The sequence below is a fragment of the Rhinoraja longicauda genome, chromosome 9 (genome assembly GCF_053455715.1).
Source record: "Rhinoraja longicauda isolate Sanriku21f chromosome 9, sRhiLon1.1, whole genome shotgun sequence".
Taxonomy (NCBI): domain Eukaryota; kingdom Metazoa; phylum Chordata; class Chondrichthyes; order Rajiformes; family Arhynchobatidae; genus Rhinoraja; species Rhinoraja longicauda.
The window spans coordinates 50,194,737-50,221,048 of record NC_135961.1 but is presented as its reverse complement, the minus strand read 5'-3'; the positions used below and the strand labels follow the sequence as shown (position 1 = coordinate 50,221,048).

General features: G+C 43.1%; 1 protein-coding gene across 1 annotated transcript; it reads right to left on the bottom strand.

Moving 5' to 3' along the window:
• Positions 1–4,977: 4,977 nt before the first annotated feature.
• gje1a (gap junction protein epsilon 1a) lies at positions 4,978–24,314 on the bottom strand. Its single transcript, XM_078405979.1, has 6 exons — positions 24,300–24,314; positions 22,545–22,655; positions 13,791–13,956; positions 8,506–8,540; positions 7,587–7,769; positions 4,978–5,373 (listed from the first exon to the last, which is right to left on the bottom strand). Exons 1-6 carry the CDS (start codon positions 24,312–24,314, stop codon positions 4,978–4,980), a joined length of 906 nt encoding a protein of 301 aa, XP_078262105.1.
• Positions 24,315–26,312: the final 1,998 nt, after the last annotated feature.

Below are 26,312 nucleotides of genomic sequence, written 5' to 3'. Positions count from 1 at the left end.
TTCAAAATTGTTCAAAGAACGTTAAATCAATGAGATGCGGAAACTATAGGCCTGAGGTGGGGAGAGGTGGAGGTGGGGAGAGGTGGAGATATCTGTAAGGAAGGCTGAATACTGATACCTTGATTATCCAGGAACATAAACCCAGACTTCCTATTAGGGTCATAGAGTTGTACAGCACCAAAACAGCCCCTTCACTCCACCACATCCATGCTGACGGTTTTGCCTTCCTAACAATAATCCCATTTACTTTCTTTAGAACTGTATCCTTCAGGAGATCCTGTGTTCATAAGTTGTAGGAGCAAATTAGGCCATTCGATCCATCAAGTCTTGTCTGCCATTCAATCGTGGCTGATTTATCTTTCCCTCAACCGTATTCTCCTGTTTTCTACCCATAACCCATGACATCCTTGCTAATCAAGAAAACTGGTGTTCTAGCTTGTTAGGTCTCCTTCTTGGTCTTCATGGTGTTCTTCTAGAGTCATAGCGTGATACAGCGAGGAAACAGGCCCTTCGGTCCAACTTCCCACACTCGTTCTGCTTGTTTAGAATTTCCAATGTTTTTTCTTGGCTGAGTTTGGCTTTATTTCTTGAAGGCTTTTCACCCATTCTATGACTTTGCATGTTTAACACCTCAAATTCTACTTTGGAGTCACTCAGGATCCAGCATGACTTGCTTCCACTCCAGCATTTTAGGTTCGCAGGTGGACGATGAGGCTAATATAGGAACCATAACCCCTTTTCACAAATAGGACAGGAGGTAGCTGATGGGACAGGCAGGTAACTTGTGAGGCGATGCCCGTTTCCGCTTTATAAGTGGGGCTTCTGTTTGCCTCTGATGTCTTGACTTGAAGCTCTCAACACCATCTGTAAAGAGCCTGTTCCACTTTGAGTGGTCTATACCATGGATTTCCAGGAGTCATTGAGCATGTTGCAATTTACTTTAGACTTTAGAGATACAGCGTGGAAACAGGCCCTTCGGTCCACCCAAGCCGACCAACGATCACCTCATACACACTTTCCAATTTACAGAAGCCAATTGACCTACAAACCTGTACGTCTTTGGGAAGAAACCGGAGCCTCCAAGAGAACCCACATGGTCACAGGGAGAACATACAAACTCCGTAGTCAAGAACGAACCAAGGTCTCTGGCGCGATAAGGCAGCTATCTTTCAACATCTCCTTCTGTTTCGCACAAGTACAAAATGCACAAGGTTGGACCAAGAATGTCAAGCATAGAAATATATTTTTATTTTTTATTTTTTTGTTGGTCTAGGTAGTACAGTGTCCGTAAACATTTGTAAATGAGCTAAACCTTGTGTACAGCAGGTAGTCCTTGGACTGAAAGTCATTACCAGATCTGATCTGAGAAGACTGTGCATACAGAGGCACAAGTTTACCTGAGATGATTGTTTTACATTGGGCATGCATTGAACGGCAATGCGGAATTACAACATGATGCCTGTGCTGAGCTGGTTAATCAATGATTTAGCATGTTAAACATGATTACACATTATCTATACTCTTCCTACATATTGGACATTAATGAAGACAATCCCTGTGGTCTATTACTGAGTGAATGTAAAGAAGGAAATAGGCCATCAGGCCAAATTACCTTCCAATGTATAGGGGTGAGCGACAAAGAAAGTTAATTTTTATTTGCATCATTACAAACACCAAAGAATAAGATTCGAAGGTTAAGTTTGACCAGAAAGTTGCATATTCATTATGCAATTAACTTTTTATCTCAGCCCATTTGGTACCCTTCACAGTGGTGGGTGGTGAATGGAGTGTTAGTGTCAGCCTTCACATTGGGTTAGGTAGAGCACAAATTGTTTCCGGGATTGGAGTAAGATCCTCTGTGGAAACCGTGGCTGGTGCTTCACTAGTAAGTAGTGATGGTTCCTTCAGAACTTTAAGAACAACAGCAAACCATGGCAGGAGAGTAATAAAATACCACATATTTACGTTGGGCCCACGAGAACAGGACCTCACCCTCAGTGTCCTTGTGAACTTCAAGATATTGCTCCTTTTGTGCAAATGCTTGGGTGATCTTTAACCATTAAACATGTATAGATAATGTTTAAGAATAAGGGGTAGGCCATTTAGAACAGAGATGAGGAAAAACCTTTTCAGTTAGAGAGTTGTAAATCTGTGGAATTCTCTGCCTCAGATGGCAGTGGAGGCCAGTTCTCTGAACGCTTTCAAGAGAGAGCTAGATAGAGTTCTTAAGGATAGCGGAGTCAGGGGGCATGGGGAGAAGGCAGGAACGGGGTACTGATTGAGAATGATCAGCCATGATCACATTGAATGGTGGTGCTGTCTCGAAGGGCCGAATGGCCTCCTCCTGCACCTATTGTCTATTGATATAATCATTCACCCAGGTCCTAGAAATTCACTTCCCATTTCATCACCTCCTATCTCCTGCAGCTTGCAGCACAAAAGAGATTGCACTGTAGGTGGAAGGGGACTTTGGTAGTACCTATGTCACCTCAAATGACAACCACTAAGATAGGAAATTCATCCTCTGTTGTCACGGTAAAGAGGAGCATTAGTAACATACGGGTGACAAATCTTCCTTTGAAATTCAGATGCATTAAAGTCAACTGACATTTTCTAAATCAGAAAATGGATATTTATGCCACGTTCTTCTGCCTTCCTGAAATATCAGAGAAAAGTATTTGCAATGCTAAAATGTGGGGAGAATAAAAAGAGTCAAATGTGTCCAAAGACGTACAGGTATGTAGGTTCTCTGCCTCAGAAGGCAGTGGAGGCCAGTTCGTTGGATGCTTTCAAGAGAGAGCTGGATAGAGCTCTTAAGGATAGCGGAGTGAGGGGGTATGGGGAGAAGGCAGGAACGGGGTACTGATTGAGAGTGATCAGCCATGATCGCATTGAATGGCGGTGCTGGCTCGAAGGGCTGAATGGCCTACTCCTGCACCTATTGTCTATTGTCTATTGTCTATTGTTAATTGGCTGGGTAAATGTAAATGTAAAAATTGTCCCTAGTGGGTGTAGGATAGTGTTAATGTACGGGGATCACTGGGCGGCACGGACTTGGAGGGCCGAAAAGGCCTGTTTCCGGCTGTATATATATGATGATGATGATGAGTGTAAATTGATGCTTTATCGTTAGGGCAGTCTCAATGGGCCAAAGGGCTTGTTTCCGTGATGTGCGACTTTGAGTCTCCCTGTAGTCAGTGCTGTTACACTAAATGCCCAGGTGTTGGGGGGGGGGGGGGTTAATCATCAAATGTGCCCCTCCCTACCAACTCCTGATCTCCGATTTCAGGGGAGCATTCACCACTCTGCCACTGACAGCACCAGCTCTCCGGGTGAGATTAACAAAGCGGTGCTGTGTTGTTCACCTTTATAAAGCACTCTCACCCATCTGCACAAGTTCAACCAATAGAAAACAGTTGCCACGTGAAGTCAGCTGGCAAGAATCACTGGCTGGACTCCTGAGAATAGATTCCCGGACTCAGCAAAATGCAGGAGTTAAACTCTCTGTCAGCAGAATGAAAGCATTCTTTGTAGCTGACTTAATCCCATATTAACCTAGAGCTATCTTTTTCTTTGTGGCTCGGGTTGGGGGTTATTTGCATTTCTATGTTCATGGAAATGTGAGGCGATATTGCTCAGAAGTACTACTCTGGACAGGGTGATTTATTGAGGCTACTGTTATACCATTCCACCAGATACCTGACTGCAGCAATGGCAGGACACTGTCACACCCAGCTGCACCAAGATTATGCTGCAGGCAGGCAATTTTCTTTCTTACAACCCCAGGGCGATCAAAATTCAATCTGCAGTATCTGGATTATAAAGCCAAGAGTTTCTACATTTTTTTAAAATATCAAACGTTAATTGTTATCTCTGGAGCGTCAGATTTTGATCGGAGATCTGATGGAAGTATATGAAATAGACAATCGGTGCAGGAGTAGGTGATTCGGCCCTTCAAGCCAGCACCGCCATTCACTGTGACCATGGCTGATCATCCACAATCAGCACCCCGTTCCTGCCTTCTCCCCATATCCCTTGACTCTGCTATCTTTAAGAGCTCCATCTAACTCTCTTGAAAGCACCCAGAGAATCAGCCTCCACTGCCTTCTGAGGCAGAGAATTCCACAGATTTGCTTTCTTCACTCCCTGCTGTACCTGCACGCTTATTGAGAGACATGCAGAGAGTAGACAATCAGAACTTTTTTGCCAGGTTGGGTATCTCAAAGACCAGAGGGCAAAGCTTTGAGGTCAGAGGGGGAAAGTTTAAATGAGATGTGCGGAACAGTTTTTTTTTCCAGGTACTTTCCGTGCCTGGAACGTACTGCCAGGAGTGATAGTGGAAGCAGATACACCAAGAGCATTTAGACAGGCACATGGATATGCAGGGAGTGAAGAGATCACATGCAGGCAGATGACATTGGTTTAAGGAGGCATCATGTTCGGCACTGACATTGTGGGCTGAGGAGCCTGTTCCTGTACTGTACTGTCCCAAGTTCTCTATTAACAGAAATGTCAGTTTATATAGATTCCCCCAGAACGTACATAAATTCTGCTGACCGAGCTTTTATGCCAGAGATAAAAGACAGGTTGCTAATGCAAACTCGTTTTCATACATAGCCATTGTGTGCATTTTGTTATTTTATCAAGATGTAGAAATTGTATCCTAACTGAATTGTAATCATGATTATTGACGAGTTTTTGTGTAATTATTCTGTAATTCAGTTTATCCATTTCAAAGGTTTAAAAAAAATCCTGTCCTGCTAGTAATAGAATTCATGTGTTTTGAGGACTAAGCGAATTCCCAAAATTAAATCTTAGAATGATAGAAAGAGATCATTAATTTTGACAGATACTCTTTCCCCCAGTATCTCCGCAAAGTTTGAAAGCTACTTTCAACTGGGTTTCCATTGTGTCTGCTGCGTTTGACTGATAAACAAGTAGAATCTGTGCCAGAGTTGTAGATCAGTGGCAGGTCGGTTATTGAGTGGACAAATAGCCAAACTTTCTGCAAAGTATCTCAAATATTTCAGCAATGCACAGGAGCAGTGTGATGGCAGTGAAGATGTACATGGCACTCAGGAAAATGGTCTTCTCAAAGTGCTCGGGGACCATGCACTTGGTGATGTTGAAACGCTTGTCAAGGGACGTGGCATTGCACTTGAAGATTGGAGGGACCTGGAATCCAAAGAGGTGACTCTGCAGCCAGAAAGCCACAGTCTCCAGGATGATCCTGGACAGGAGAGAAATGATGTAGAAGACAGTGAACGAAGGTCTCTGAAGAATCAACTCTTGATCAATGTTGCGACAAGCGGCATGTAGATGGAATACTGCTCCGGGAACCAAAACGGAGACCAACTGCAAAGCCCAAAATACCTGTGGAAAAAGGATTAAATGAGAAAGGCTTAAAATGGAAGAACAGCATGGAATATTCCAGCACTAGTGTGCACATGAAAGCGGACAAAAGGATTTAATTCAAAGGACTTTCAAAGCAATATTGTACTCTAAAATAAAATCAGTGCATGAAGCACTTTGGGGTATTGGTGGTGTGATGAGTTTGAAAGAATGAGAAGTTATCTCATTGGAGCATGCAGAATTCTTTGGGTGGCTTCATAGTGTAGATAGAAGAATGATGTTTTCCATGGCTGGTGTGCCTTGTCTCAAAATATAGGTTGGATAATCAGGACCACAGTGAGAAATTGTCCCACCCAGAAGGTGATGATTCTTTGAAATTCTCTACCCAAGAGAATTGTAAAGGCTCAGTCACTGACTACATTCCAAACAGAGATAGATTGTAAGATTATTAAGGTAATGAAGGGATATGGGATTAGTTTAGTTTTGTTTAGAGATACAGTGTGGAAACAGACCCTTCTGGTCCACACCGACCATCAATCACCCATACACTATTTCTATGTTATTACACTTTCATATCCTAAACACTAGGAGCAATTTACAGAAGCCATTTATCCTACAAAACAGAGCACCCGGAGGAAACCCACGCGGTAACAGGGGGAATGTACAAACTTTGCACATACAGCACCTATAGTCAGGATCCAACCTGGGTCTCTGGTGCTGTGAAGCAGCAGCTCTACTGCTGTGCCACTGTGCTGCCCACATAATGCAAGACAGTTGACTGAGGTAGATCAACCATGATCTAATTGAATGGCGGAGCCGGTATAGGAATTAAATAGCCTAAATAGATTTAAATGCCTACAACTTGTATTTCATAAGCTTTTATGATCCCCACATGTAGTAATCAATGATAGTCTTGTTTGTCTATGCCTACAATCACTTCCACATCTAAAGATACCATAGTGTTCAGCGTATAGTATGGGCGAAGTGATCTTATTACTGGTGTTAGATACGGGCAGGAATCTTGAGTTGAAAACCTTATCATGGCAGCTGGACAACTAAAATTCAGTTACTTTCATAAATCTTTAGCTGGCAGCTAGCAGAGCCATGGGCTCATTGCCCCCAGTGATCAGGGTGCAGTCCGGACCTCTGGTGCTGCCTGGGTGGGGTTTGCATGCTCTCTCTGCGACCACGGTTTAGGTTTAGGTTTGCCACGGGCCCTTTGGTTTATTTGCACATATAAATTTGCACATCCTAAATTTGTGTGCGCTGGTAGGTCAATTGGCCAATGTGTGATGGAATCGGGCGGATTGATGGGAATGGGGTATGGGGAGAATGGGTACATGGAACAAAATTGTGGGGAATGGATTAGGTCCCCATGCACGCATGCATAAAAAACGGATTATAGATTGATCTTTTGATTGATCTATTAATCCATCTATGATTAAAGTGGGCAGATTAGAGCAAGAAGTGAAAGATTACAGAGGTGGAACTGAAGTTACGATCAGACCATCTTATTTAACAGTGGAGTGGCCTATTCCTATCCCATATTCATCTGCACAGGTTAACCTGGCAGCCACAGCGTAAGTATAAAAGTATATAAAATATTACATCGTATGGAAAAATATGAGGGCATAGATGGGATGAACAGTGGGAATGTTTTCCACCGAACAGAGGTATGTATTTGGGGTCAGAGGCAGAGGGATTGTGCAGAAGCCCAGAGAGTGGGTGGACTCTGGACCACACTGCCGGAGGTGTGGTAGAGGTAGAGAACCTGATTGCATTTACCAAATGTGGGTGAATCGTCAAAGCAGAGATGACCTTGACCTAGTAAATGGATTGGTGTTGGTGAGCACTTAATTGATGGGTCGAAGGGCTTATTTCTGTGCTGTATGATTCTCGTCATTCCATGTGTCAAAAGAGGTAACTTTCAGACTTGAATAGCAAATGGGAACGTCTCCCTGCTCACCCCCGTTCCCAGTGTTCATGAGGAACCATAAAGATGCACTCATCGAAGGTATCATAAAATGCTGGAGTAACTCAGCGGGTCAGGCGGCATCTCAGTGGAGAAGGAATGGGTGATGTTTTGGGTCGAGACCCTTCTTCAGACCTGAATTTTGTGATACCTTTGATTTGTACCAGCATCTGCAGTTATTTTCCTACAAAGATGCACTCGTGTGTCTCACAAGCGGCAAGCACTACGTCCATCCCCCGCACCGCCTCGGTCAGGGCCTTACCTGGGGCGTGATGGGCCGGAACTGGTTGTAGCAAAGTAGGTTGAGCTCCCTCCTGTCGGGGTTGCAGCAGAAGTGCAGGGCCTCATTCCCGTAGACGGCGAAGCCCAGCACTCCCAGGAAGAACATTCGCACCGAACCAAAGAAGAGGATGTGGAATTGCCCAATGACAGTCGGGGGCCTGAGCTGGGGGGGGGGGGGGGGGGGGGGGGGGGGGGGAGACACACATGTACAGACATACAGATACACAAACATAGACGCACAAACGCACGCACAGCCACACACATCCAGAGACATACTCACAAGGACATCCACACAAACATGCACACACAGACATTCACACAAAGTAACAAACACACAAACGCAGACATACTTACATGGAGACACATACAGGGACACAGAAAGACATGCACACACAGAAACAAAAACACACACAAATGTGCACACATACATACACAGAGACACACAAGGGTACGCATGAAAACATATACACAGGGGAACACACAAATACACATGCATACAAACGGCCCACAGACACACACAAGCGCGCACATCCACACAAACACACACATGCAAGCGTACATACACATAGAGAGCCACGTTAAAAACAAAACAAAGCATAAATGTACACACATATACGTAGAATCACACTCGCGCACATAAACACACACACGCAATGACAAACACAGCACACACACAAACAAAATAAAATTTAGTTGCAAAGTTGCTGAAATTAATGCATCAGATCTCAACAAATAAATGCATATAAAGACATTTCAGTACCAGACAACAGGTAATTTTCATACTCTAATAATACTCAGGAAACGCCTCTCTCCCCGCCCCTTGCCCCAATCTTAATGAAGATCACTATGGATGCACACTTGGATAACAAGCACCCTCAACTAAGTTTGCTCAGACTTACACATCCTTCACAGAAGTTCTTAATATAATTTCCTTATATGAGCCTTTGATCGGCCGCGGGGCCTTCCATCGCCCGGCGCGGCTCGGCCGCGGGGCCTTCCATCGCCCGGTACAGCTCGGCCGCGGGACTTACCATCGCCTGGTGCGGTTCGGCCGCGGGGACTTCCATCCCCTTGCGGGGGCTGTGCGGGTCGGTCGCCTCGGTAGGGGTCGAGCTGTCTGTCCGTGGGCATGGGGGAAGAGAGGGGAAGTTTTGTTGCCTTCCATCACAGTGAGGGGGTGTTTGGAGTCACTGTGATGGATGTTTGTGTTGGGGTCGTGTGTCTTGTGTTCTTTTTTTTTGTGTTCTGTGACTGCTGGAAATGTAATTTCGTTCGGTATCTCGGTATCGAATGACAATAAAGCTCTGTATTCTGTATTCTGATAAGGTCCCACACAAGAGACTAGCAAGCAAAATTAGAGCACATGGTATTGGGGGTAGGGTATTGACATGGATAGAGAATTGGTTGGCAGACAGCAAAGCTGGGTGGTAGTGTGAACTGTGAGGAAGACGCTATGAGGTTGTAGGGTGACTTAGACAGGTTGTGTGAGTGGGCGGATGCATGGCAGATGCAGTTTAATGTGGATAAGTGTGAGGTTATCCACTTTGGTGGTAAGAATAGGAAGGCAGAGTATTATCTGAATGGTGTCAAGTTAGGAACAGGGGACGTACAACAAGATCTGGGTGTCCTAGTGCATCAGTCACTGAAAGGAAGCATGCAGGTACAGCAGGCAGTGAAGAAAGCCAATGGAATGTTGGCCTTCATAACAAGAGGAGTTGAGTATAGGAGCAAAGAGGTCCTTCTGCAGTTGTACAGGGCCCTAGTGAGGAAGGGTGGGAGGAAGGATGGGAGGAAGGATGGGAGGGAAATGTGCAGAAACAGTAAGAAAGAATAAAATCAGAGAAATTAAGCAGGGGGAAAACATTTTAAAAGAAAAATAACAAAAAAAAATGTGAACTGATAGATGAGATATATTCTGCATTTTAATGGCACACTGTTCCCCCACAATACTGATTACACTGTGAGAGGCATAATGAATGGTGGGTTTTGCTTCCTAAAATGGCGGACGTTCCGCTCCGTTGCGTACTACACTTCAGTACACTCGATTTCGACGGAGTGGTCCATATTATTTTTGGTGTGAACTGCAAAGAGGATGCTAGGCAGTTGCGGGGTGCCTTGACAGGTTGAGTGAGTGGGCAGATGCATGGCAGATGCAGTATAATGTAGATAAATGTGATGTTATCCACTTTGGCAGCAAGAACAAGGAGGCATATTATTATCTCAATGGTGTCAGATTAGAAAAAATAGAAGTGCAACGAGACCATGGTGTCATTGTACTCCAGTCACTGAAAGTAAACATGCAGGTACAGCAGGCAGTGAAGAAAGCTAATGGCATGTTGGCCCTCATAATGAGAGGATTTGAGTATTGGAGCAAAGAGGTCTTTCTGCAGTTGTACAGGGTCCTGGTGAGACCACATCAGGAGTATTGCATGCAGTTTTGGTCTCCTAATTTGAGGAAGGACACCCTTGCTATTGAGGCAGTGCAGCGTAGGTTCACGAGGTTAATCTCTGGGATGGCAGGACTTCCATATGAGGATAGATTGGAAAGAATGGGTTTGTATTCACTGGAATTTAGAAGAATGAGAGGGATATTATAGAAACATATAAAATTATAAAAGGACTGGACAAGCTAGATGCAGGAAAAATGTTCCCAATGTTGGGGGAGTCCAGAACCAGGGGCCCCAGTCTAAGAGTAAAGGGTAGGCCATTTAAAACTGAGATGAGAAAAAACTTTTTCACCCAGAGAGTTGTGAATTTGTGGAATTCTCTGCCACAGAAGGCAGTGGAGGTCAATTCACTGGATGAATTTAAAAGAGATAGAGTACTAGGGGCTAGCTGAATCATGGGATATGGGAAGATGGCAGGCACGGGTTACTGATTGTGGATGATCAGCCAAGATCACAATGAATGGCGGTGCTGGCTCGAAGGGCCAAATGGCCCCCTCCTGCACCTATTTTCTATGTTTCTATCTAATTCAAAGACGTTACCCTAGTACATTTACAACGGAGCAACATTTACAACGGGTTACAGCTCTACGCTGGCCGCAGGCACATCTCCAACAATGGTGCAGAAAGCATTTGGCCTTGCCGTTCGCTCTGCTGGGAATGTCTGTCCACCAGGCCTCTCGCTGAGCCACACTCACTCAGAAGAAAAATAGCAGCGAGAGCACAACAGAACGATGGAGACAAAGGTCGGCAGACCCAGAATGGGCTCTATTCTAATCCCTTGCTTATCTGGTAGTCAGCACAATTTACGCCGCGTGATCATACAATGGAGAGAGGGAGGGAGGGAGGGAGGGGGGAGGAAAGTGACTGTTACTGACTTGAGATCAGATATAATTGTATGTCATTTCAAGTAACCGTGAAGAGGTTTCTGGATATCTGCCATACAATGTTCCCATCCACAGATTATTACATCCTCCAGGACAAGCTACACCGTTACACATCACGCACAGTGACCGGCAAAGCTAACCTACTTTCACATTAATCTTAATGTCGATTTACTGGACACGGGAACCACTAACAGCCCTGACAGGTTATGAAGACAGTAAAGAGAGTTTACAAGAGGGCCGCACAGTGTAATCAAAGACCGACTGGCACTAATAATACTCATCGAGGACGTCTGGCCATCCCAAAACATCTTCTGGCCAATTAAACACTTTTTCAGTGAAGCAATGTGAGATATTATTGGCACTGATTCATCACAAATGCAGTTCTACAAAATCCCCGCACAATTAAAATATGGATTATTTCCAAAGTCGAACAACCTATTCTGGAGGATTAAATCCTTCAGCAAAATTTCAAAACATTGAGAGGGTTTTCCTTGCAATACGAAACAGATTCAACCGGAGAACACACTGCCCTGTTATCTGCCCTGTTGTGGACTCGAGATATCTAACATTCATCTCCTCTCTTTAGGTATAAGTCATCGTAACTAAGGGGCGCGTTAGAGAATACCATTAGTGTTGAATAAACAGAGAAGAAAATGTACAAACCAATCCTAATCCAGGCGAGCTACTGACACCTCCCCACTCCGGACCTCGTCTCATTCCAAGATTCAGGTCCTTCCTGGTTGCCCGGTCAACATGTTTAAAAGTCCTCAAACATCAGGCGCCTTTCCTCTCTCGTTCGGATTTCCTTTGGGGAGGGGGGTTAGCTGGAGACTGCCCAGATGGCTGGCACCTACACTGTCTGACCCGGCCCACTCAACACGTCGCTAACGCTCCCCTGCCTCCATCAATTCTGCTCACGCTATGGGAACACAACGCTGACCCTGCAGCTCAATAGCGCACGGACTCACAATGCAACTTCCAACGTTTATTGTTTTCTAGATTCTGGCCTTTTGCTCGTTTCCAAATGTAATCCCTCAACCACTGGCGCCGTGCCTTCGGCTGACAACACTTCATGCTCTGGAATGCTCGCCCCAAACCTCTCCTGCTCTTCCTATAAATTGTTCCTGATCATCCCAATTCTGACCACGACCTTCTTTCTATTTCATCGATGGGGCATTGGGCCCAGTTCTGTTGAAATGTAATTTGTCTGATCAATTTTCACAAAACTACTTTGTATCAACATTCCTGGCAGGTCTTTCAAGTATCTGTAGATTCTGGGTGGTTACTGAAGACTGACTAGAAAACTGGCAGCGTTAAACCTTGATTAGTGATGGGTTAGAGATGAATGCAGTAAGCATAAGCTGAAATGTTTAATGGAGGCACAAGGAACTGCAGATGCTGGAATTCAATTTAATTTGCAATTCGGAAGGGTACCAACTCCAAATGTAGCCTATCCACTCCCTCCACAGATCCATTTAGTTTCTCCAGCACTTTATGTTTTGTTGAAATGTTTAACATATAATTAATGTCTCAATTTGAAGTCTCCTGGATAAGTGTGGATTGCTTAGAGAAAGCCAGTATGCATTTTTGAATGGATATTGTATCTAAGCTCTGGAACTCTCACCCTAAACCTCTCCTGCACCTCATATAAAATGTTCCTCATAGTAGATATTTGATGAAGTACCAGAGAGGATCGATGTGTGGATTGTGGTTAATGTGATATAGAAACATAGAAAATAGGTGCAGGAGTAGGCCATTTGGCCCTTCGAGCTTGCACCGCCATTCAATATGACCATGGCTGATCATCCAGCTCAGTAACCTGTACCTGCCTTCTCTCCATACCCCCTGGTCCCTTTAGCCACAAGGGCCACATATATGGAGTTCCAAAAACATTTGAAAAGCTGCCATATAATTGACATGCAAATAAAACTGAAGGCTGGGGAATTGATGGGACAGTTCCAAAATGGATGTCAAATTGACAATCCAACAGGAATTAGAGAAAAATATGGAAAATTGTATTTTTGACTGAATGGAACTGTGGGAACGTGTTCCCATGAGTTGGCATTAGGACCTCTGCTTTCTTAATATATATGAATGAAATGAACGATTGAACAGGACACAATTTCTAATCATGCACATGACACAGAACCTGGAATCATAATGAACTGTGAGGAGGATAGTAATAAACTACATAGATGCATAGTGTTATACTGCACGGACACAGATCGTTCAGCCCAATTCATTCATTCAGCATTTGACAGCGCTGGGCCTGTGCATGCTAGAGTTTAGAAGGGTGAGGGGGGGGGGGGGGGGTTCATTGAAACTTACCGAATAGTGAAAGGCCTGATAGTGAATATGGTGAGGATATTTCCATTAGTGAGAGAGTCCAGGACGAGAGGCCATGAAAGGATGTACCTTTAGAAAGGAGGCGAGGAGGAATTTCTATAATCAGGGGTGAATCTGTAGAATTCATTACCACAGATGGCTGTGGAGGCCAAGTCAATGGATATTTTAAAGGCGGAGATTGACAGACTCTTGATTAGTAAGGGTGTCAGGGGTGTGTCGGAAGGAACTGCAGATGCTGGTTTACACTGAAGATAGACACAAAATGCTGGAGTAACAGTGAGATAGGCAGCATTTCTGAATAGAAGGAATGAGTTAATAATAATAATAATAATGCATTACATTTATATAGCGCTTTTCAAACACTCAAAGACGCTTTACAGGGATTTCTAGTTATGGGGAAAAGGCAGGAGAATGGGATTGAGAGGGAAAAATAGATCAGCCATTTGGAAAACAAATGGGTCTCTGACCTTCCCGCCTCAACCCAATAATCGGCAAGTGGGGACTCACCTGTTAACATGGCAATGAAAGGCAGGGAATGCTCCTGTGCTGTTCCCCAATATCCAGCCTCTCCCAGCAGGTTCTTGTCCAACACCTGATGGTACAGTTTTTCAATCCACGCCTGTGACAACACCATCAGCACCCGACTGCTTTGCACCTGCCTCACAAACTCTTTCTGCAGAGACACAACCGCACAGACAGTTCAAGATTATGGTTGGACATTCAGGAATAACCACCTGATCTGGGTCCATGTGTCTCCACATGGGATTAGCAGGCTCTTCCATAGACACAGACTAAACAAGTCCACATCATCGTACCCACACACCCGTGGTGAGACAGGGTGAAGAGTATTGATGTCTGATGTAGGAGTGAGAGTTAAATTTCCTAGACTCTGCTTTGAGAAGTGTAGATGGGCTGAATGGCCTAATTCTGCTCCGAGAACTTATGCCGACCAAGTTCGTTTCATTTGCCTGTATTTGGCAGGTATCCCTCTCATCCTTTCCTGTCCATGAACCTGGTCGAATGTCTTTCATTCTTTGTAATTGTATCCACCTCTATCACTTCCTCCAGAAGCTCATTCTGTATATCCACCACTATCTTGTCCCCTGAGGTCCAGGTTTTAAAACCTCCCCTCACCTTAAATCTCTACCCTCTAATTTAATGCTCACCTATACTGAAGAAATAAAGCTGTGGCCATTCACCTTATCTATGTCCCCTCATAGTTTTATTAACTTCTCTAAGATCAACCCTCAGCCTCCTTCGCTCCATGGAAGACAGTCCCAGCCTTGGTAGTCTCTCCTAAAGATTCAAGCCCCCCATTAATGGCATGTACAAGTTGATGGAATGGGCAGGTGGGTGGCAGATGAAATTTAATCTTGGGGTTGGTGAAGTTCCAAAATTTTGAAAAGGCAATAAAACAGTGGACAAGATGCCAAGAAGGATACAAGGCCGACCGGGAACACTGATACAGCCAGACCTCAATAACACTAGCATACTATTTTGTGTAGGAGGGAAGTGCAGATGCTGGTTTACAGCAAAGATAGTCACAAAATGCTGGAGTAACTCAGCGGGACAAGGAGTATTTCTGGAGAAAAGGAGAAGCTGACATTTCGTGTCGAGACCCTTCTTCAGACTCTTCACGGTCTGAAAAAGGGTCTCGACCCGAAACATCACCTACTCCTTTTCTCCAAAGATGCTGCCTGACCTGCCGAGTTGATCCAGCATTTTGAGTCTTTCATATTATTTCCTTTGCCATGTGCCAATGAATAAGAGGACAGACCATCCTCTGGATACGTGAGAAATAACTCAAGATTGTAGTTCAGGGACAAGAGCGACCTGGACACCAGCTTTTCACTGTGACTCGGTACACGTGACAATAAACTAAACTAAACTAAACTAAAATAAAATAAACGAATCAAACAAAGTACACCACAACAAATCTGGGACTGGACTGCTCATTACCTGAAGAGATGAATCATTCTCTTTGGAGCACCGAAGGTTGTGAGCAGATCTGGGAGAGGTATTTCAAAGCAGATAGAGAGAGATTAATCCTATTGCCACAGGGGTCAATCAAGACAATTGGATATAGGATGAAAGTGATTGGCAAAAAAAATGACATGAGAAAAGGTATCTTTGCATAACGTGTGAGTGGTTAGTGAATACACTGCCAGGGGAAGTAATGGAGCAAGGTTCAGATAATTATCTCAAAGAAAAGTATTTACAGGTTACTGGGGAATGGGATTGGTTGCATTGCTCTTACACGGAGCTAGTATGGACTCAGTGCACTGAATAACCTGCTTCCCTGCAGTAACCAGGCCATGATTCCCATTCTGTTACCTATTTCCTTCAGATCATTTCCTGATCTGGGTGGGGCGAGGCTCTCTCTATCTCCCGTCAGCATAGGCAAACCACAGATAACTGGCATAAATACTCCTTTTGTATTAAATGCTTCCAAACGTCGAATAGGTGAAACGGAACATAGTAGCGTGTTGGGAACAACCAAAACTTAAAATGGCAGAGGTCGGTCTAAATTTTACCTTTTACTCGGCATTAAAAAAAAGATGCATAGGTTATTCATGCATAGGTTATTTACAACTGCCCCCAAAAACTTAACATCCAACGAAGGGTGAGATTGCCAAAGACATGGTAGCTAATTTGTGTAAAGCAAGCTCCCAAAACAGCAATGTGATAATGACCAGATAATTTGTTTTGGTGATAACGGTTGAAAGATAAATAGTGCCCTCAGGAGCAGGAATAGGTCATTGGATACATTGAATCTGTTCACTCATTCAACAAGAGTGGTATTTTACCTCAGTGACACTTTCCTGTATAACACGACATCCCAGGATTCTCTACTGTTTGTAAATCTATGGATCTCTCTGTTGAATATACTCAGCGACTGAGCTTCCACAGTGGAGAATTCCAGAGATTCACCACAATTTATTTCTCAAAATGGTGGCCATGGGATGTTTTGATTCTCTTGAGAGGCAGCCAGCGCTTTGTTTCAACATCTCGTTCAGGAGATGGCACCTCCAATAGCACGGCACTCGCTCGGTACCACACTGGTGTGTTATCCTGGACTGTTGTGCTCTGTTCTAACATGGAACTTGAAGTCACTATTTTCTGACTTGGCTAGTAACTGAACCACCTTTAGAGAAGATGGGGGCAGGGCAGGATTAGGAGTGGGTTGCCAAGGTTACAGATAATAGCAGCTTAATGTACCTCATACGAAACTGCCCCTGCACATATGCCTCGATGTTTTTATTTATTTTCAAAGATACCATGTGCTGACAGGGTTGTTCACAAGCTGACAGAAGGAGAACAAAAAAAACATTCCTTGCCGGGATTCTAAAATCCATAATTGGTTGAAAACTATAATGACCGTGTGCGCAATCTGCAACAGCAAATTATACCAATTAACGTAGTTTAAAAAAAAAACAGATACAGAATCTTACAGAGATTGCTTTTCTCTTCCTCCTACTCACTGTCTGCTGTGTGTCACTGGGTGGGGCCCTTGCTTCTGAATCAGGAAACTTGTGGGTTGAAATATCATTCAAGAGATCCATCAGTGTCTAGGTTGATCTTTCCAGGGAAGTACTGCAGGAGCATCGCTTTGCAAGTAAGACATTAAACTAAGCTTTGCCTGTTTCCTTCCATGAATGTGAAAGATCGCTCGTGGTTTATTGAAGAACAGAGGATTTACCCAGTTAACTAAGCTCCTGTTCTGATGTGGCACTTGAAGCCACCCGGGACATGTTTGTTACGCACTGTACCACTGTTGGGGGGTGAGGGTGGAAAGGTTAAATGGAAATGCACCACAATATCGAACTCTTGAGTAAAACAACCAAAGTTTCACTCAGTAAGCATCCTATCTGGATGCATCTCAACTTGGTATGGGAACTATGGGACCCAAGACTGCAAGAAATCATAGAGTTGTGGACACCGCGCAGTCCATCACACAAATCAGCCTCAACAGACATTTGGAAGTGTGATCGTACGTGTGAAGGGTATTCGTAAACGTAAGCTGTTAAACTGTCTTTTCTGCGAAACACAAAGGAACCACAGGTCCAACAAAAAGTAGTGAAGTTCACTGAGCATTCATGTGAGAGCCTGCTGTGCACAAATTGACTGTTGTGTTATCTATATCACAACAGTGGCTACACCTCAAAATAAATTTAAGTTGTCCTGAGGATCTGACAGTTGTCATCTCAATGCACCCGAGGACCTAACGGTGGTTCCAGCTGCTTTGTGTTGGTGTTTAGAGTCCACATGTTGCCTCCCATCCCATCTGCCTTATCTACCTTATCTACATCCTTCAACAGATCTTTCTATTCCACTTTCTTTCATGCAGTCTGCTGATTTCCTTTTGGAAAAGATCAAAAATATTTGCATCAAAATTCCATGTGGTAGCTAACTTCAAACTCTAATCTACAATGTTTGCCATTTCTGTTTCCTTGGATTAACATTTTAAAATGTTAATTTTAAAACAATCGACCTGAGACTTTAACTCTGATTTCTCCCAGTGGTTTTGTGGTTTGGTGGACAGTAATCTATTATCTGGATTGAAGTACGAAGACATGTTCACAAACCCACAATGACATTTGGGGAATTTAAAACTGACATGAAACAAAGTGTTGGGGTAAAACAGGTTCCAAGATGGTAAATGGGTTTAGTATAGATGGCTAGCAGCTGAAGAGCCTGTTTCTGTGCTGTATGACAGAATGGCCCAGAAGCTGGGCTGAAGAGCCTGTTTCTGTGCTGTATGACACTATGAAAACACGTGGTCTAAAAAAGAGGTTGGACAAACTTGGATTATTTTCTCTGGAGGGTTGGATGTTAAGAAGGGTCCTGATAAAAGTACGTAAAATTATAAGAGGCATAGATATGGCAAACAGCCAGAGTCTTTTTCCCAGGGTAAAATACTCAAATTCATAGGTTTAATACCAGAGGGGAAATTTTGAAGGAGATGTTTGAGGCAAGTTTTTTTACACAAAGAACGGTGGAACTCTTGAACGGGCTGCCAAGAGAGGTTGTATGAGCAGATACAGTAGTGACGTTGGCATAATTGTTTGCAAAGATATTGTGGGCTAAAGGAGTTGTTGCTGTACAGATCTATGTTCTGCAAGTATACCAGTGATCCCTCACTTCCTGTATGTTGCTATATTGAATTGAATTTCTTTATTTGTCATTCAAAAACAGGTTTGAACAAAATTTTGGTATCATGCAGTCACAAGCAACAAAAACACACAACTACTTAATTCAACACAAACATCCATCACAGTGACTCTCCTCCAGGCACCTCCTCACTGTGATGGAAGGTAAGAAGAAGGCCACATGTGGAGAAGTCACTTTGCTTCTGGGCCATTCTGTATGTGGAAGCTGTACCATACACATTGCTGGAACAAAGCACAAGTACTGCCTCTATATCACAAGTATATACTGTCTACATTTGTAACAAATGATTTTCACTGCTTGTGATTTAATTTTCTGGTAGCATAAAAGTAGCATCAAAATTCAAATACTGCCTTCGTCCAATACCCAACTAAAACTCAATTCGCATAATTAGTCTGTTTATCGAGAGAACAAGCCAGTTGATTAGATATTCCTGTGATATAAAATGTACCTTTAAAACATCACTGAAAATTTACATCGCAGGCAGGAAACTTAGCTCACAGTTTCACGAAGAAACCTTGCATCGATTCCCGTGTAGCTCGTAGGTTTTACTATGTTGAAAGCACAAGTTGTTAATTAAAGGCAGACTGGATCGATTTTTCACCGGCATTGCCTTTACTAATTTAAACCAGTGAATTGGATGCAGATGTCGTGCTGGATGGTGCAAGCACATCTGGCTGGTGGTTCGGAGTAGAGAGCAAGGACTGGGAACAATGTGGTGCTGAGTAATTGCTCCCAGGGAGAAGGGAGATCTGCCTTCACAAAGTGCCATTTCAGAGTTAGGAACATTTACTTCATTGATCGGCTCAAGGAGGTAGTTAGGTATCTTGTACGGATGGTTGCACAGTCAACATGACATCCAAAGCAACGCTGATGCCTGTCCACCTAGCGAAAAACATTGTGAAAGTTAGTGTGGGAGAGCCATCTGATATTGCTCACATGGATTTTCAATGAAAGGTTAGACTTTAAAGTACATTTTATAGTGATTCTGCATTGTTTTCAGTTATGTGGGATCTAGTGGAACAGATTATAATTGGATACATACCAGGCTCAAAACTGAATTTAACAATTTCTATACCTAGCCTTTCTGGCATTATCATTTCAAATTCCCAGCAACTCTCTCTTAACAGAAGCTGTCTGATTTACTGACTATTTCTTGCATTTTCTGTTCATATTTCAGATTTTTAGCAGTTTCCTGGTAATTTCAGATATTTATTATTATATATTTAATGTGGATAAATGTGAGGTTATCCACTTTGGTGGTAAGAACAGGAAGACAGATTATTATCTGAATGTGTCAAGTTAGAAAAAGGGGAAGTACAAAGAGATCTGGGTGTCCTTGTTCATCAGTCACTGAAAGTAAGCATGCAGGTACAGCAGACAGTGAAGAAAGCTAATGGCATGTTGGTCTTCATGACAAGAGGAGTTGAGTGTAGAAGCAAAGAGGTCCTTCTTCAGTTGTACAGGGCCCTAGTGAGACCACACCTGGAGTACTGTGTGCAGCTTTGATCTCCAAATTTGAGGAAGGATATTCTTGCTATTGAGGGAGTGCAGCGTAGGTTCACTAGGTTAATTCCCAGAATGGGGGAATTGTCGTATGTTGAAAGACTGGAGCGACTGGGCTTGTATACACTGGAATTTAGAAGGATGAGAGGGGATCTTTTTGAAACATAAGATTATTAAGGGATTGGACACGCTAGAGGCAGGAAACATATTCCTGATGTTGGGGGAGTCCAGAACCAGGGACCACAGTTTGAGAATAAGGGGTAGGCCATTTAGAACAGAGATGAGGAAAAACCTCTTCACTCAGAGAGTTGTAAATCTGTGGAATTCTCTGCCTCAGAAGGCAGTGGAGGCCAATTCTCTGGATGCTTTCAAGAGACAGTTAGGTAGAGCTCTTAATGATAGCAGAGTCAGGAGGTATAGGGAGAGGGCAGGAATGGGGTACTGATTATGAATGATTAGCCATGATCACATTGAATGGCGGTGCTAGCTCGAAGGGCCGAATGGCCTACTCTTGCATCTATTGTCTATTGTCTATTATCCTGCAGTTACCCCTCCTCTGAAATCATCTTTCGTTCACTTATCCCTTTCTTCAAATTGCACTTTCATTCATTCTTTCATTCACTCACCTTCCTTCTCCCCACCCTTTTTCTATGATCTCGCTGCCACTTTTTCTGCATTTTAAAACTTCTTTAACTTTAAGTGATAAAACATAATTGGCCTGAGGCATTATTAACTCTAGTCTCTCCACAAATGCTACCCAGCCTGGAGAATATTTACACCGTTTCCCCATTTATTTCAGATTTCCAGCATCTGCAGCATTTTTCTTTTAGCACAGCAATTGACTGTGCTATTGAAGACAGTGGATTAGAGCATCAGAATGACACAGCACGGAAATAAGCCCTTCAGCCCAACCCGTCAATATCAACCAAGGTGCCGACGTAAACCAGTCTCATTTGCTTGTGGTTTGCCCACGTCCCTCTATACAGTTTGTACCCATGTATCTGTGCGAATGCAGTGTTTTGATGCCTATTGAACATTGCAATTGTACCCACGTCTACCACCTTCTCTGGCTGTTTGCTCCAGATACTCAGCGGGTCAGGCATCATCTCTGGAAGTCATGATTGGATTAATGTTTGGACCTAAAAAGTCACATCTCCATGTTTTCCAGAGACGCTGCCAGATCCCCTGAGTTAGTCCAGCACTTTTGTGTCTTTCTTTGTAAACCAGCATCTGCACCTCCTTGTTTCTAGGTTGAGAAGGATATAGGCCAAATCTGGACAAATGGAACAAGCTTATCTGGACATCCTGGTCAGCAGGGATGAGTTGTTCTGAAGGGCTTGTTTCTATGCTGTATGACTCTATGTAATTTTTGTTGCATCATGTTCATTTATGGAGCAAAGATGAATTTGTACTCCATAGCTTTCCATCGTGTTCTACACTGGATACAATGCAATCCTATTGGATTGGTAAATATGTAAATGGAAATAAATATTTCATTTACCTGTGGCACAGCCGGCAAAGTCGCTGCCTGACAGCACCAGTGGCCTGGGTTCAATCCTGACCACTGGTGCTGTCGATGTTGAGTTTGCACGCTTTCTGTGTGAGGGCATGGATCTATTCTGGGTGCTTTGATTTCTTCCCAGACTCACAGATGTGCATGTTGCTATGTTCATTAGCCACTGTAAATTACATCTAGTGTGTACGTGAGTGGTAGAATCGGGGGAGTTGATGAGAGTGTGGGGCGAATAACATTGGTTAGGCAGGGTGGAATTCATGTAAAAATGGGTAATTATGGTCAACACAGACTTGGTGGGCTGAAGGGCCTGTTTTCATGCAGTGTCGCTGTTTGGCTCTGCAAAACTAGGAGATGCTGGAATTAAGCATTTTAAAGGATAATGACTATGGAAAAGTACACTTCTCCACTTAAATTAATTCTGATGGTTTTATAATTCACCCAGAGCCTGGCCAGGTGATAACTAGGGTCAGGCGAAAGCATTTTCATTTGTCTTGCTTCTGCCATAGATAATGTCTTGTCAAGGGAAGGTCAGATACGCGAGTGTGTTAATGTTTTTACTGAATATGTTAATTTCTTCAGACATGCCATCGATCATAGTTAGACCTGGTTTATTAATGCAGCTGGAAGCACAGAATCATGCAACTACTAAATCACTGGAAGCCATTCTGTCATTGAATGAATGCTAGCTCCTTGAAGATAAATCCCATTAATCCCATTCCCCACTCATATTCCTATAGTCATAGTTATCCTCCCATGAGTACCCTCTTGAAGACAGAATTATTCTGATCAAGTCAATTCAATCACTTTTATGGTCATATGCACAAGGACATGAGGTACAGATACAATGGAAAATCTTGCTAATGACTGTATCACAGGCACATAGATTCAGACAATGTACAATAACATAAATTATACATAAATCACACACAATTCTACAAGACAGTGAAAATTAAAAAAACAAGACATGAATACAAAACACAATTGGAAAAAAGTCCACATAGGTGCAAGAGATGGTCTGCAGTGTTTGGTTGCTGAGGTAGGTTTAGGATTGTTGGGGTTAGTTCAAGTACCTGATAGTTTTTGAAAAGTTTCTGAAACTGGCCATGGGGGACTTTGGACTTCTGTATCTCCTGACGGACGGTAGCAGTGAGAAGAGGGCTGGGCCCAGGTGGTGGGGGTCCCTGATGATAAATGCAGCCCGCAGGCGTTGAGTTCCAGATCACATTTGGTCAGAGTCCTGCATAATTCATCCTGAGGCAAGAGTTCGATTGGCAGAAAGTTTAAATCCATGTCATTATCCAACAGAGGCATTGTGGCACAGCTGGTAGACCTGCTGCCTCATAGCTTCAGTGACCCTGAATCAATCCTGACCTCCACTACTCTCTGTGTGGACTTGCACATTGTCCTTGTGACTGCATAGGTTTGTCCAGATGCTCCAATTGCTTCCCACGTCTCAAAGACATGGCGGTTGGTTGATTAATTGGACATTGTAAATTGTGAATAGTATAATGGGATTAGTATAGAATAAGTGTAATCAGTTCTTCTTGGTTGGTGTAGACTCAATGGTCCAAATATCATATTTCCATGAGGTATGACACTGGAACATCTGGAATAAAAAGCCAGTGGCAACAGTGCTCATCGTCTTCTTCTTTCATGTCCATCATCCATGTTTGTAATGTTACATCACTGTCATTGTCCGTCCTGAAAAGGGCGCAAGCTTCCGGCGACAATCAGTGGGAACCATCACTTGTACAATAGATGATGGTGGTAACAGAATTAGCTCAGTACACTTCCAGTTTCCTGCCCCGCGACATGGACGCTTCTGCTTTGGGGCCAGTGATCATCGTGAAGCTACCAGATTCTTGCAAATACCTCTCTGGTTCATCAAGGGAAAGAAATCTATTGCCTTAGCCCCTTCTGGACAGTATGTGACTTAATTCTCACAGCAAAGTGATTGACTCTTTTCAATCCGGCAGTAACAATGGACAATAAATGTTCAAGACGGCTGCCAATAACCACCTTCTCAAGGGCAAATAGGGATGGGCAATAAATGCTACCTTTGCAGCAACACCCATTTTATGTAAGAATGAACATGCTTTAAAAAAATAATTGAAAAATATTCCCAAATGCACTGGAGATAGAAAATTAAAAAAATCGAGATTTGGTTCCTCAGCAGGGTAGGATATGAGGATGCAGGAGATATATCACATTGCCTCATCTCGTAGAGTGCTTCAGCATTACTTCACTTGAAGTCCCTTTTTCTTTTGCATTGTTTTAGCTTTTATGGATTGTTATAACATCCATATTCCTAAATCAATTTACCGTTTTATTGTAGGTATAAATATAATAATGATTTCCTGCACTCAGTGCCAAAAACAGTAATCATTCAACTGAGAATCAATGCAGTGTCTTCAAAGATAATGCAATAACTTTTCATGTTACAGCATTTTCATTGCCATGATTTTATGTTGCTGTTCAAGACTTCTTTTTCTTTATTAAAGTATCACCCATGATTGGATTGTACATCATGGATCATGTATCCTCTTTAAAGAAGCATATGATCTTTTTCTGATCATTATCCCTCCAAGTTCTCTTTCTATCATCATCTCAACATCTGGGTGTATCACATAGCACTATTTAATTTCCTATTCATTTAAAAACCAGATGGAACATCAACTTCTAACACCTAATTCTGGAACAACTCTGAAGAAGGGTCTCGACCCGAAACGTCACCCATTCCTTCTCTCCCGAGATGCTGCCTGACCTGCTGAGTTACTCCAGCATTTTGTGAATAATCCGAGTTATTAGATGCTGGCTGAATTTACGTAGATTTTCTCCATGGCTTGAGCTGGCCATTAGATTTAGCAGGTCAGGCAGCATCTCTGGAGAAAAGGAATAGGCGACGTTTCAGGTCGAGACCCTTCATCACACTGATGAAGGGTATCAACCCAAAACGTCATCTATTCCTTTTCTCCAGAGATGCTGCCTAACCCGCTGTTACACTCCATATTTTGTGTCTATCTTCGGGGTGAACCAGCATCTGCATTTCCTTCCTACACCTGGTAAGCACTTACATTTCAATGGAACAAAGACAAATAGACTCAAACTTTTAAACAGATGAACCACCTCCTGCAAATGACTCCAAGGGGCTTGGAGCATTGATGCAGCGAGGGCTGCTAAAATAGTGCTGTGTTCAAGTGTGGTAATGAAGAGGCTTCAACAAGTGATCCAGAACTCTGAATTATAACAGGAAAACAGATGGAAATTTTAAATTCTGTTCGTTAAAGGGTGTGTATTAAAAATCTAACAATGTTAATAGTGATCGTGAAGATACGGAACTGTCATAGCAGACCACTTGGCTCATTAATATCACTTATCGAAGAAAATCTCACATCCATTCTTGCTCTGAGCTTAAATGTTTTCCAGGCTCACACCACGATTCAACAAAGAGTCTGCCAGAGGGACTCAGGGGAACGGGCAGCATCCGAGGGAGGGAAAGGAATGGTTAATGTTTCAGGTTGATGAAACCCTACATCAGGACGGGGAGTGCAGAGAGGAGAGGTGGTGTAATGAGGAGATGTGGAGGGGTGACAAAGGCACTATGAGGTGAGAGGTTGAGTGAGGAAAAGCTGAGGAAGATGTGCAGGTAGATCCAAATAGAGAAGGGGAGCAGTGAAATTACCTCTTCCACTATCTGGCTCCATCTATCCCCTGTGTACAATGTAAAGCTATTGACTTCATTCATTCATTCACCAAATTTACAGGCAAGGCCAGCATTTAATACACATCCCTGATTGTCCTTGAACTGGATAGCATGCTGAACACTTTCAGTTGAGAATGAATTGAGAGACACAAGAGACTGCAGTAGCTGGAATCTGGAACAACAATCTGCCGGAGGAACTCAATAGGTCGAGCAGTATATGGGGGAGGAAAATAAATTGTCAATGTTTCAGGTCGAGGCCCTGAATTTCCTCCATTAACTCCATCCACATTTCATACTGCCTCAGGAAAACAGCCAACAAGCTGCACCTGTGTTTACAGCTTTTGCAAATCATGCATGTGAAAACCCAGACCTTTCTACCTCTTGGAGGTCTGCACTCTTGCGCCATTTGGGAAATATGCTTCTTTTATATTGAACAATTCCACATTTTGTACATTGCACTGTGGTAGCGCAGTGGTAGAGATGCTGCCTTATGGCACCAGAAACCTGGTTTCAGTCCTGACTACGGGTGCTGTCTGTAGAGAGTTGGTATGTTCGCCCTGTGACTGCGTGGGTTTTCTCCGAGTGCTCCCGTTTCCTCCCACACTGCAAAGACGTATAGGTTTGTAGGCTAATTGGCTTCTGTAAATGGTTAGTTGATCCTCCTGTGTAGGATAGTTCTTGTGTACAGTGATTACTGTGAGCACAGACTCGGTGAGCTGAAAGGCCTGTTTTTGTGCTGTATCTCTAAACTAAACTAAACTGCATGTGATTGAACTTTGCCCACTTATTTGACATTTATCGCCATTTGTAGCCTCCTTATTCAATTTTCAATTCTCCAATAAACAATATATAAATATTTACACAATATATTGACTTGTAGACAATATGAAGCAATATATGTACTTTCACCTAAAACATCACCATTAAACTCCTTCCTGTGCCAAGGAATATATTATCGGTTCAAAACTCAGATTCAGTTCAATATCTATATACTAAAACTCTCGGGGTTTTTTTAGGTCCACGTTATTCACCGTCATCGCTTTAATGGTAAAAATTGTAGTTTTATTGAAATTGGTGTTATATTTTAAAAGTTATTCACATTTTAAAGTTTTTAAAAACCATCACATGCGCAGTC

Coding starts and splice junctions, on each gene's coding strand:
- gje1a (XM_078405979.1), bottom strand. Junction 8,541..13,790: donor TTTCATTGCCATGTTAACAG/GTGAGTCCCCAC, acceptor AAAGGCTCATAT/AAGGAAATTATATTAAGAAC. Junction 7,770..8,505: donor AGAACTTCTGTGAAGGATGT/GTAAGTCTGAGC, acceptor CCCCCCCCCCAG/CTCAGGCCCCCGACTGTCAT.